This window comes from Cibotium barometz, chromosome 7 (assembly GCF_041138505.1).
Source record: "Cibotium barometz isolate CiBa-2024 chromosome 7, ASM4113850v1, whole genome shotgun sequence".
NCBI classification, from domain to species: domain Eukaryota; kingdom Viridiplantae; phylum Streptophyta; class Polypodiopsida; order Cyatheales; family Cibotiaceae; genus Cibotium; species Cibotium barometz.
In genome coordinates, this window is record NC_141052.1 from 37,059,712 (window position 1) to 37,072,355 (window position 12,644).

The 12,644-nt window shown below is 44.6% G+C and overlaps 1 protein-coding gene and 1 pseudogene across 1 annotated transcript; both read left to right on the forward strand.

Annotated features, from left to right (window-relative positions):
- Positions 1–7,120: 7,120 nt before the first annotated feature.
- LOC147636952 (uncharacterized) lies at positions 7,121–9,994 on the forward strand. Its single transcript, XM_086800538.1, has 2 exons — positions 7,121–7,248; positions 7,288–9,994. The coding sequence occupies exons 1-2, from the start codon at positions 7,213–7,215 to the stop codon at positions 9,739–9,741; spliced, it is 2,490 nt and encodes an 829-aa protein (XP_086656664.1). The 5' UTR covers positions 7,121–7,212; the 3' UTR covers positions 9,742–9,994.
- A 1,195-nt stretch (positions 9,995–11,189) lies between these two features.
- On the forward strand, positions 11,190–12,288 carry LOC147636953 (18S ribosomal RNA; annotated as a pseudogene).
- The last annotated feature ends 356 nt before the right edge of the window (positions 12,289–12,644 follow it).

A 12,644-nucleotide genomic window follows, 5' to 3' on the forward strand; every position in this document is an offset into this window, starting at 1 on the left:
TATGGAGCTTCTTTCTCTGATCATTTACCACTTTGGCTAGCATTGTATTTTTGTATTCCTGTGTGGGAACCTCCTCTGGGACCCTCTTAGAGGTTGTTGCATATATATAATAGGTATCTTTTGCATGATTCTTTTAGATCATTAGTTCATGATGTTATTTTCCCTCTTGCTATGTAGTTACTTGATGATGTTGACACTACATGGTGCAGATTTGTACAACGCATACAGATGATTATTGTTGATTATGTTCTATGGTTTGTCATTGGCGGCAATAAGGCCCTTTGTGAATAGAGAGTAGCGGTATCATTTGTTGGCATTACAAGCCACCTGCTTCACTTTTCCCGCCTCCTATTTTATGATACAGCCTAGAGAGCGGGTGGGTGTGTTTTTCCATCAGGATTTATCCCTCTATTGTATCTCTGCCGAGCGTGGGATGCTTTGTAGCCTCCAGGCAACTATTTTAACTAATAGCAAGATCTTCTACTACATGGAAAAAAAAGGGGGGGTCTATATATTGATAGATAAAGGCATAAAATTATGTGCTAAAAAGGATGATGGTTCTTGGACATCTACCAAGGCAAATTTTGCCAAAGGATGTGAGAATCACTTTGCTAAAAAAAATTCAACGTGATTCGATAGTTAATTTTAACATTCATGATACTCGATTATCTCCATATTGTATCTCTCCTGAGCGTGGGATGCTTTGTAGCCGCCGGGAAACTTCTTTAAACTAATAGAAGGATCTTCTACAAGGAAAAAAAAGGGGGCTGCTCCTCTAAGCAATTCATTAAATGTCATCATATTGATAGACAAAGTTATTAAATTGTGTGTGCTAAAAAGGATGATGGTTCCTGGACATCTACCAAGGCAGAACTTGCAAAAGAATGTAAGAATTACTTTGCTAAAAAATTTCAATGTGATTCGATAGTGAATCCTGATAGTCATGATGCTCGATTCATCATCTTGGGCTGTGTACGGCCTATTGTGGATAATATGAGGGATTGGATTCATTCTTTAGTGAAGAAGAGTTGACTTTTGCTTTGTGTGATATGAGTCGTTGGAAAGATCCAAGATGGGATGGCCTTACTATTGAATTCTTTATGGCATTTTGGGATGCCCTCCAAACTCTAGTTTTGACCATGATAAATACAACATGGGACATCGGATGTTTTCCCTCTTCCTAGAAAGAGGGACTTGTTACCTTGGTTCCAAAAAAATCATTGAGTGAATCCCTTAATGACTCGAGACCAATCACTTTAATGCCAATTATATATAAACTGACAAGATGATTGCTAATCACATTGGACATTTTCTTTTTTATGGTTTGCACCCAAACGAATATGGCTTTGTACCAAGAAGACAATTTGGACAGTATTACTAATGTACATTTGGCAATGGAATGTGCAGAATATGGCTTTGTACCAAGAAGACAATTTGGACAATTTGGACAGTATTACTAATGTACATTTGGTAATGGAATGTGCAGAATATACACAATAAGATGTTTTAATTCTAGAAGTAGATGTAGCCAAAGCTTTTGACACTGTGGGATTACATTGCTGACGTTATGGTTGCATTGGAAATGGACCTAAAATGCAAAAATTCATTTAGTGGATGTATCAAGATAGTATAGGTCAATGCATTTTGGGACAAGAGCTTACCTCAAACTCGACGTTGCAAAAATCTATACACCAAGGTTTTCCTTTGAGTGCTCTTCTTAATGCTATAGCTCCACATCCTTCGTTGATGTATATGGATCTATTGATAGAACAAGGTCATTTACATGGTTTGGAATTACCAAACGGTTCTCATTTTGTAGCATATGCTGATGATTCTTTGTTTACTCCCATGAATAACCCGAATGATCTTACTCCCGTGAGAATAACCCGATGATCTTACATGTATCATGAAAAAGTGTTGAAATTATTTGGGACAATAGTTGGACTTTTCATTAATTTTGTAAAGTACAAGTTGATCCAAACCGGCTTTGTCCAGGATCACAGTATTTTGGACAACATCTTCACCTTCTTTGAGGCTATGGAGTGGGCAGAGCATGAGAGACAACCTTTGGCCATTATGTTAGTCAGACTTCGGAAAGGCCTATGACAAAATAGATTGGTCTTTCTTGGAGGGTACTTTGTTGAGTCTTGGTTTTCCGCAGGAGTGGATATCATGCATCTTATCCTTGTCTAGATCCACCTCTAGTAGATTGGTAATTGGAGGCGGACTAGGAGATGCCTTTGCTTGGAGAGATCTATAAGACAGGGTTGTCCCTTGACACCTTATCTTTTCATCGTGTTTGTTGAGGCTATGTCTTACTCCTTGAGGGATAGAGCTACGTGCATTCATGGATTGAGACTACCACTGAGAGTTGAGGAGGATTTGCTTGATGTGGAGTATGCTGATGACACATCCTTGTATGTAGAGGATAGTGAGGAGACTTTTGAGACTGTTCGAGTTGCCACCATGGACACCTTTTGCCTTGTAGCAGGTGCTAAGATCAACTAGAACAAATCAATAGGATTTCTCATGAATCCAGACTTGGGGGCATCAGCATAGGGATTCTCTAAGATTGAGAGTGGATGCACCACCACATATCTAGGCTTCCAAGTCGGTTTAGATGTTTTGCTAGAGCAACAGTTTGTACCGGTTATTTCTTCCATGAGGAAGAAACTGGCTTCCTGGAGCTCTGCACGATTATCTCTTGCTGGTAGAGCATTGGTGGTGAATTAGGTATACATGAAATTTAGCAAAGCATAGATATGAGACAATAGATGTTAGACCCGCAGAATAAGTAGACACATGCACATTGATTTGAAAACTTTTAAACTGTAAGCTATTTTTTCTATTACTAGCATTTCAAAAAGCTATTTTTATGGCACTGATTTCTGCCCACTCATGAGCATATTCCCTTCCCCTCCACCATCCTCACCACTTGCATTGCTCCATTGCAAATACCAAACTAAAGGTGGCCTCTCTCTCTCTCTCTCTCTCTCTCTCTCTCTCTCTCTCTCTCTCTCTCGCTTCTATATGTGTGTACAACACGACATGGCTTCTCTGTGTCAACCTTTCAAGTGAAGGTACTCTCTCTTTCTTTGAAACGAGATGGAAGTACAATAAGCAATGGCTTCTTTGTGTTGACCTTTCAAGTGAAGGTACTCTCTCTTTCTTTGAAATGGGATGGAAGTAAAATAAGCAACGACATAGCCATAACTACAGATTCTGAGCGGGCTTCAAGGAGTCATCATAGCCATTGTGCTTCATGGAGTCGCCATAGCCAGTGTCAACTTTTCAAGTGAAGGTACTCTCTCTTTCTTTGAAATGGTATAGAAGTAAAATGAGCAATGACATGGCCATAACCTACAGAGTCTAAGCGGGCTTCAAGGAGTTGTCATATCCATTGTGCTTCAAGGAGTTGCCATAGCCATTGGGCTAGCCACACAGAGAGAGAGAGAGAGAGAGAGAGAGAGAGAGAGATGTATGGACCTTGACCGGTTTTTTGTTGCATCCAAGAGGTGCTACAATCCTTGTGTTCGCCCATGAGCTTCCCATGTAGGAGTTCAAAACATCTCATCAGCACACAATACTCTAGATTCTTGCAATGTTTAGCATTTCTCCACTTTCTACTAAATCAAGAAACCACACATCAGAAGGTTGTTGACATAGTCTATGGTGGAAAATTGATCGGGTGAGAGAGAGAGAGTGTGTGTATGGCTGGTCTATGAGAAAGATGGCTAGCTAAAAAGTTGGACCTGTGAGGGTGGCAAGGAAAACATTCATAAATAAGGTAGAGGAAGCTTGGATTTCGAGAGGAGGCAACATGTACCTGCACACACACACACACACACACACACACACACAAATTCAAGAGTGACTGGGTGAGAGAGAGAGTGAGAGGGTGGAGAGTGACCAGGTGAGAGAGAGAGGGGGGAGCGAGTGGGGAGCGAGGGGGAGAGTGCCGAGCTGTAAAAGAGAGAAAGAAAGAAAGACTATATTAACGTCTTCAGAAGACCAAAATGGCCTATGAGACAACACCTGTGTGCAATCATCATGTCCTGTGGACATCACAAAAGAACTGAGAAGTAGTACAAATTTGTATACAAAATCAAAAATCCCAAGATGATGGGAAGATATGGGATAGGGATCTATATCTAGGTTCCATGCAGCACTGTATCTCACTAGCTAGTATGCCAAGGGGGGATACAAAGTATGATAAATGCACCTATCTCCGAGAGCTGGGTGTAGAAGGTCATATATCGAACATGGCGTGAGATATCTCCCCATGTCTGCTAAATCAAAGTGAGGACGACTTGCTACCTCCTCCCGTGGTGTCGCCTCAGGATCTCATCAATATGTGTCTGATGAAGCCCTTAAGGGCGGGGTCCAGGAGGTCGGGGTCTCCTCATAGCTCAGACCTCTAGACGCTGTCACGCCTTAGTGATGTACAACCGGTGGGTGTGTCAAGGGTGCCGTAGGGTGTGAACCTACCTACTAAAGCAGACACTAGTCGAAAAAAACTAGTAATCTTGGTATGGGATGAGGTGGCACTCTAGCTCTAGTGCTGCTATAGTAGTCTCTCTCTATGGCAACGTATCTCCATAAGGAACATGCCGAGGCATCTCTCTGATCAGGGTACCACATCACCTTGCTAAGTGGGCCAAAGCCCTCTTTGAAACAAACATTGGTATCTCCCTCGGATCTCGTAGTATACCGAGCATCTACATACATAATGCCACTCCATCTCCACCTCCACGTGACATAGTCGGCAGATGCGTGCCTCTCTTGGTACTCGAGTTGCACGATCCGCCTCAATCTCTAGTGTGTGAGAAGATACTCTGAGTTGGCCAATGGTAACTCGCATAGCATGAGTCATATACACATCCATATAATAAAGCCATCCTTTGTCAATTGTAGAAAATGATCTATATAGTGCTGCATCTTGATGGGAAGCGAGCGTGCACGGTCGGTCCATGTCTCTCTAATGTAGAGCTGTAACAAATCATATCTCATGACGCGGTTTCTCTCCACTTGGGAAAGGCGGAAGTATGGATAGTCATCATCATAATGAAAAGGAGGAAGTCTAGCCATATCAAGCCCGTGCTATTGAGAACCAATGAAGCACCTCCGCAAACCATGATCTCTGTCTACCTAAGGCTGCCATCCTCTCGGATGACTCCAGGGCTCGTCTGGGAAGTCGATCTGGATCCATGGGTCTAACTCTCTGAATGAAAGCCACTGTTTGGAAAAGAGCCTCCACCAACATTGGAGATGCAACAATCTCCACCCTAACAATATCGTGTGGAACTAATGATTTGCTACGAATCAAACGTGATAACATGAGTATCTGTGGGAGCTCTATCTGTCGTCGCCAGTAACCCACTAAGAGACTCGGAGCCCATACAAGAGTGGCATACATCATAGCTAGAGTAACCATGGTATCAAATAGCCACCCCTTCGTGCAAGTCTCCTAAAAATGTGCCATGACAATGCCTCTCAACAAGTAGCGCTAATGTTGCTTATCCTCTAGTCAATCTATCATGTGCTGTCTGCCTCATCTGTCTACCTCATGGAGAAGTAACCTACAAAGGTGGTAAAGGTAACCCCAAATATACATATGAGAGAGAGAGAGAGAGAGAGAGAGAGAGAGAGAGAGAGAGAGAGAGAGAGAGAGGAACTGGTCTATAAGAAAGAAGGCTAGCTAAAAAGTGGGCCTATAAGGGTGGCAAGGAAGGACATTCATGCATAAGCTCTGCAGCAAAAATCGAGAGGAGGCAACATGTACTTGTGCACACACAAGCCCATGGCAGAGAAGAAAGTGTGTGTGTTGGGTTGATTTGGGGGAGAAAGAGAGAGAGAGCGCTCTCCCCAAGAACCCAACTCTTCAGATGTGTCTCCCAAGGGTGAGAGCAAAGCTTTCTCCACCCCCTGTTGAAGCAGCTTATTAAGACAGATCAGATGCATGGGTTGGTAGATCAAGTGCATATAGAAAGCGAGGGAGAGTGATGAAGGCATGCCCCAAGCTGTTGCGCTATTATAGGTCTGACGCCTTGATGTTGCACGCCCCAATTTCACCTCTAGGCAACACCTCAGCTAACAGGGAGAGCAAGGGCTGATAGTCTACGAGAAGTCTTTGAGTGGTTCTATCGGAGTTCTATTGTCGTATAGTAATGACATCACAAAAGAGACAATCACTCAAGCCAAGCAACTAAAGCAAAGTGCAATCACACTTGCCACAACTACTTCAAAGCTAGCAAGGATTCATGCATACAATAAACTCAAAGTAAGCAAGCCAAATCAATGTAATGGGCAAACAAATCTACTAATTCCTACTCAATTAAGTTAGTTACTCAAGCCCACACATGATTCAAAGCTCAAATAAGCATAAGGAGAAGAGAGCATAAGGTTTCATCGATTCATGCATGCACATAAGCCACACACACACATAAATCAAGAAGCTTAAGCTAATTCAACAATGCTTTAATTAACAAAGAGATTTGAGAAAAGAGAGAACGATAAACTGCTTCATTGCAAGTGTAGGATCAAGCATAGAGCTTACTGATAAAACATAATGCTATCCCATGATGCCACGTTGGCCAAAATTAGCCTCCTTGCATGCCACGTTGTGTGAATGAAGAGATGAGAATGAGATGTGAGGATATGTGAAAGGATGTGATGTGATGTAAATGGATGTGGATGTGGATGTGATAGGATGTGATGTGATGTAAATGGCTGTGGATATGGATGTGATAAGATGTGGATGTGATAAGATGTGGTGTGATGCAAATGAATGTGGCCTGCTACGCTGATTGCCACCACATCATCCTTTTGGGCCGAGTTTACAAATTTTGGCCTAGTTTACCTTTTTAGAGATGGACGGCCCAGATTGCTTCGATCTTACAGCCCCCATGACCACTGTCGATCCCATGCCTTAGCTTCTCCTCCTCAGCAACAGCAGGCCGTGCCCCTTACTAAGGGATTTTGGCGCCCAGGTACGTGTGCTGAGGTGGCTGCCAGGTGCCACCCTCCGGAAAGACGGCTGGCCAAAAGTATGGACAGCGGTCCAAGCTACGTGTGAACGCCGAAGTATTGAACCAGGGACCACAATCTCTCAGCTTAGCCTAGAGCCTGTCCCTCAAAAGGGAAAGGTGTGCCTCTAGAGCCCGCCGTCCCTCAAAAGGGCGGGAGACGCGCTAAGTCTTACAAGGGTTCGCTATGGAGCCTACGGGAATTTCGGAGGAGACGGAGAAGGCGATGCAGAAGGCTGAAGCAGAGACGGAGGCGGAGAAGGCGATGCAGAAGGCTGAAGCAGAGATGCAGAAGGCCGAGGAGGAGAATCAGAAGGAAAGGCAGAAGGCCGTGGAGGAGATTCAGAAGGCTGACGCAAAGATGCAGGCGCGTCTAGTAAATGCCATAACAGATATGGCAAAGCTGCAGGGTATAAGTCTTGGTCTCAGAGACCGTCAATGGTTGAATACGCTTGATATCGAGGGGCTCCGTACACTGACTCAAGGTTTCAAGCAAGCAGTAAACGATGGTCAAGGTAGAGAATTCTGGGAGAACGAGGCTAAGGCTGATGGAGATTCAGCATCAGCAGCCCTAGCCCCAGCTTTCACAGCACCGTTCGTGGACCCAGATCGTTCTTTACGTATGCTTCTGGAAAAGCTAGATGAGCGGCAAGGTACTGCTTCAACGTCAACTACACCTTGTGCTTCATTGATACAATCCAGCGGCACTGGCAAGTCCAGAAGCCTCGTGGAATTGAGCAGCTTGGGTGTATTTGTCTGTTATTGCAGTCTTCAAACCAAATCAGGGTTTCCTTTGCGAACTAGTCGACTAGCTGATGCCCTGATAAGAGAAAAGCAACAGGAAGACTATTATCGGGGTTATCTGAAAGCTTGGTTGGAAAGCTTGCATATGTATCTCACAGGGGAACTGCAGGTTGCTTCTCAACCATCGTCATCTTCTGCTGCTCCCCCATCACCATCATGCAAACAATGGATTCTGGATCACATCATCACAAAAAAGGAGCAAGTGTCAAATGTTATCGACTCTGTCAATCAACAGTGGGTCCAGAAACCCGGTTGCACCCAACTCGAACTTGGAGATGCCTTGGACAATGTCTGCCCACGACTTTTCCGCCAAGAGGGCGTGGGCATCTTATTTGTGTTTGATGAAGCAGCTCAACTCTTTTCCAATGGATCAGGAAACAATATAAGAAGAGCCTTTCTTTCTCTTCTGCGGTCAGTGTTTGGAGTTTTTGTTGACACATGCTCCAATGTATCAGTGCTTGCACCAAGCTTGGACAGGGATCCCAGTCAAAGGGTCCGCACAGGAAAGGTGACTGTTCCTCCACCTGTCTGGGAAGTCTCTAATGTTAATGTTCTAGCAATGGATCTTAAAAGTTTTGGCAGTGTGAAAGATCTCACATTGCAGAGTCTTTTCATGTATGGGAGGCCGCTGTGGGCATCCTGCATGTCCTCCATAGCTGACAAAATAAAGAAAGGGTCACGAAGCCAAGGTGCAATGGAAGTGGCCAGGCGAGAGGCACTAGCTCTAGCAACAAGAAAACTGTGTGGAGGGGTACAAGAAAATGCCCTTAACAGGGTAAGACAGGGAGATGATTCGTTGGAGCCATCCACAGCCTTGGCAATATTAGGTGCCCGACTTGTAATAGATGTCAATCCCCTCTCTAGGTTGGCAACCGATCTAGTGGCATTGCACATGAGCTATGTTCTGGACATTTCTGATGATAATAGATGTCTTACATCATGTAAGCCATGGGATCCCATAGTGACGCATGCTGCCAAAGGTATTTTTAGTTCCAAAGGGTTCAGGGAAGCTGCATTGCACCATCTACAAAATTGCATGGAGAATCACTGGGTTGACGAGGGTAAAAATGGAGAGTTGGTTGGCCGGTACATTCTCGTAAGGGCCATGGATACAGCGAGGAGGGAACAACAGACTGTCCCCCTTTGGGATTTCTTGCGTGTGCTGGCAGGTGACACATGGTATGGCATGCCAAGTGGTGTGCAAGATGTGAGACAAGTTAAAGGCCTGGTAAATTTCTCTGGCTTTGTGCCAGTTATAGGCCACACTCCTGATCTCGAGGATTTGTTGCACTTGTTTATTCTAGAGAAGGCTGCCATATGTAGGACTAATCAAGCCAGATTTGATGTTCTGATTCCAGTACTTCTTCCGACAGAGGACCAGCCGTTCCTCCTGAGCCAAGAAAGCTTGTCAATACTTGGTATTCAGTTCAAAAGCATATATGGAAAGCATGATATGAGCTTTGAAGCATCTACATGGATGAGTCCAGAAGGTGCAAAAATTGGTGGATGGTCGTCTAATCAGCCATTTGCAACAGTCTTAATGCAATTGGGTCAACAGGAAGTAGGGTCTGTGGAATTTGTTAAGAACGACAAACCAGTAACAAGGTCTGACACTCGCAAAGCAGCAGCCACACACAAGCCAAGTACCAAATCTGGCACTCGCGGATTGAGCAGTAGTAAGATGGCAACACGTTCCAGCACTAAGTCTGCCTCTCTACACAGTGTACCCAACATAAAACAGTTAGCTCTTGTTGTGTACGGCCTCACAGGCGTGTACGATTTCTTAGAAATGGAAGAACGGACCTTACTGCAGGAACTGATTCATTGCAGGAGGCATCCACTAATGGTCCCAAGGGTGAGACAATTTGCCCAGACAATAATGCCTCTCTCTTTGAAACGGAGGCATGACTAAATCAGGAGGCATGCCTATCTTGCTCATGCTTGGTTGGTTGATTTACCGATACCTTGTTGGTGAATGAATGTATTGTACTTTTTGTTTGTTAAGATGGCTTCTGAGCAAGAGTAAGCTCCCTCCAAGTCGTGCTGTCTATCTGCAAACGAGGGTGATCAACAGCAACTTTTACACAGGTGGATGAATTCTAATATTGTAGTATGGAGGTGTCTTGCATAACCTCATGCAAATTTATTGTTTCTTCCCTCCTTGCAATCTTTGACTGGATAAAGTTTTTTCTTACCTTACCTTCACAATATTGGTTGTGGTATGGGAGGATGTCTTAAACATATACTTTCTTTGGTTCCCTACATGTTATGTTTTGGTCATCCTCCTATGAATTGTGTTTTGGTCATCCTCCTATGAATTGTGTTTCCCTACATTTTGCATGATTTGTGGTAGTGATATCTCCATCCCCTATTACTTCTAATCCATGATGGTGGTTGACTGGTCTGCTATCTTTTGGTGTATGAAAGCAGCGCTGGTCCTTACCTATGATAAGATTTTTCGTGCCAGATCACCTAGGTGTGTGTGTGTGTGATGTGCTAATAGATCATATGCATATACACTTAGCGCATATGTGCATACGCATGTGCATCAGCGTATATGCGCTAATATATCATATATGTGCATACACATGCGCATTAGCACATATACGCTAATATGTATGTTTATGCAATAACCATATGATTTCCAAGTGATAAGGCTTTATCAATCTAAGAGATGAATCTAGACTATGGACATACCTAAACTACATTGTTGATGCCTAATTTATACCTAAACAATATGTATACCTAATCACTAAATGATAAACCTAAATCTAAAGCATGGTAGAATGTTGAGTCTACCATGCATGGCTTTCTATGGGTGCCCCCAGGGCATTGTGTGACCAACCCGCTCCGCTCGAGACGTCCCCTGGCACCCTGTGTGACCGCTCCGGCTCGCCTCCATTGACGTTCCACACTGCCCTTGTCAGCCCCTTGGGACGTCCCTCGGCACTCCACGTGACTGCCCTCGCTCACCCTCGTTGGTGCCTTGGGACACCCATGACCCCTCCTAGGGCACCGAGTGATCGGCCCGCCTTAGCTCTGTCGGCCCCTCGAGCTACCCCGAGCTTGCACTTGGCGGCTTTCTATGTAATGGGACTCTGTGCGGAGGTGCGCGCCCAGCTACCTCTCTTTGTGGCGGCGAGCGTGCGGTGTTGCACGACGGCTCCCTAGTTGGTGCTTAGCCGTTTTGCATGTGCGATCGTTGGGCCGTTTCCCGTGATTGACGTGGCCCCTCCGTGGACCCCGTTCGTTTCAGGTCCGGGAGTCCCACCGGAGGTGCTCTGCCTCATAGTCGCGTCGCGAGGGTGGAGTCCGAACACGCGGCCCCCGTGCCACTCATGTGATTGAGGATAATAGCTACTCGGTTGATCTTGCGAGTAGTCATATGCTTGTCTCAAAGATTAATCCATGCATGTGTAAGTATAAACTCTCTTGTACTGTGAAACTGCGAATGGCTCATTAAATTAGTTATACTTTCTTTGATGGCACCTTGCTACGCGGATAACCGTAGTAATTCTAGAGCTAATACGTGCACCAACCCCTGACTTTTGGAAGGGACGCATTTATTAGATAAAAGGCCGATGTGGGCTTGCTCGGTAACGTAGTGAATCATGATAACTTCTCGAAACGCACGGCCTCGGCATTGGCGATGCCTCATTTAAATTTGTGCCCTATCAACTTTCGATGGTAGGATAGATGCCTACCATGGTCGTGACCGGTGACGGAGAATTAGGGTTCGATTCCGGAGAGGGAGCCTGAGAAACGGCTACCACATCCAAGGAAGGTAGCATGCATACAAATTACTCAATCCTGACACGGGGAGGTAGTGACAATAAATAACAATACTGGGCTTTTTCAAGTCTGGTAATTGGAATGAGTACAATCTAAATCCCTTAACGAGGATCCATTGGAGGGGGAAAGTCTGGTGTCGGTAGCTGCGGTAATTCTAGCTCCAATAGCGTGTATTTAAGTTGTTGCAGTTAAAAAGCTTGTAGTTGGATCTCGGGGAGGGCAAGGCGAGCAGTCCGCCTCTTTTGGTGTATACTAGTCACTCCACCCTTTATGTTGGGGATGCGCTCTTGGAATTAACTGCCTAGGATACGGATTCAGCGATGTTACTTTAAAAAATTTAGAGTGTTCAAAGCAAGCCCATGCTTTGAATACATTAGCATGGAATAACACGATATTGTTGGTCTTCGGACCAGAGAAATGATTAATAGGGATAGTTGGGGGCATTCGTATTTCATTGTTAGAGGTGAAATTCTTGGATTGTATGAAAGACAGACTAATGCGAAAGCATTTGCCAATGATGTTTTCATTAATCAAGAACGAAAGATGGAGAATCAAAGACGATCAGATACTGACCTACTCTCAACCATAAACAATGCTGACTAGGGATTGTTTATGACTTTGATGACTCTGCTAGCACCTTATGAGAAATCAAAGTTTTTGGGTTCCGCCCGCGGGCAAGCGGGCGTGGGGGGGGGGTGGAGTACGGTCGCAAGGCTAAAACTTAAAGGAATTGATGGAAGGGCACCACCAGGAGTGGAGCCTGTGACTTAATTTGATTCAACACGTGGAAACTTACCAGGTCTAGACATAGTAAGGATTGACAGATTAAGAGCTCTTTCTTGATTCTATGGGTGGTGGTGCATGGCCGTTCTTAGTTGGTGGAGTGATTTGTCTGGCTAATTCTATTAACTAACGAGACCTCAGCCTGCTAACTAGTTACACGAAGGATCCTCTTTGTCGCCAACTTCTTAGAGGGACCATGGCCATATAGGCCATGGAAGTTTGAGGCAATAACAGGTCTGT

Excerpts from the sequence above, each read along its gene's own strand:
- LOC147636952 (XM_086800538.1), top strand. The coding sequence starts at position 7,213 with ATGGAGCCTACGGGAATTTCGGAGGAGACGGAGAAG. Across the intron at positions 7,249-7,287 it reads TTTCGGAGGAGACGGAGAAG|GCGATGCAGAAGGCTGAAGC; the intron begins GCGATGCAGAAG and ends GAGGCGGAGAAG.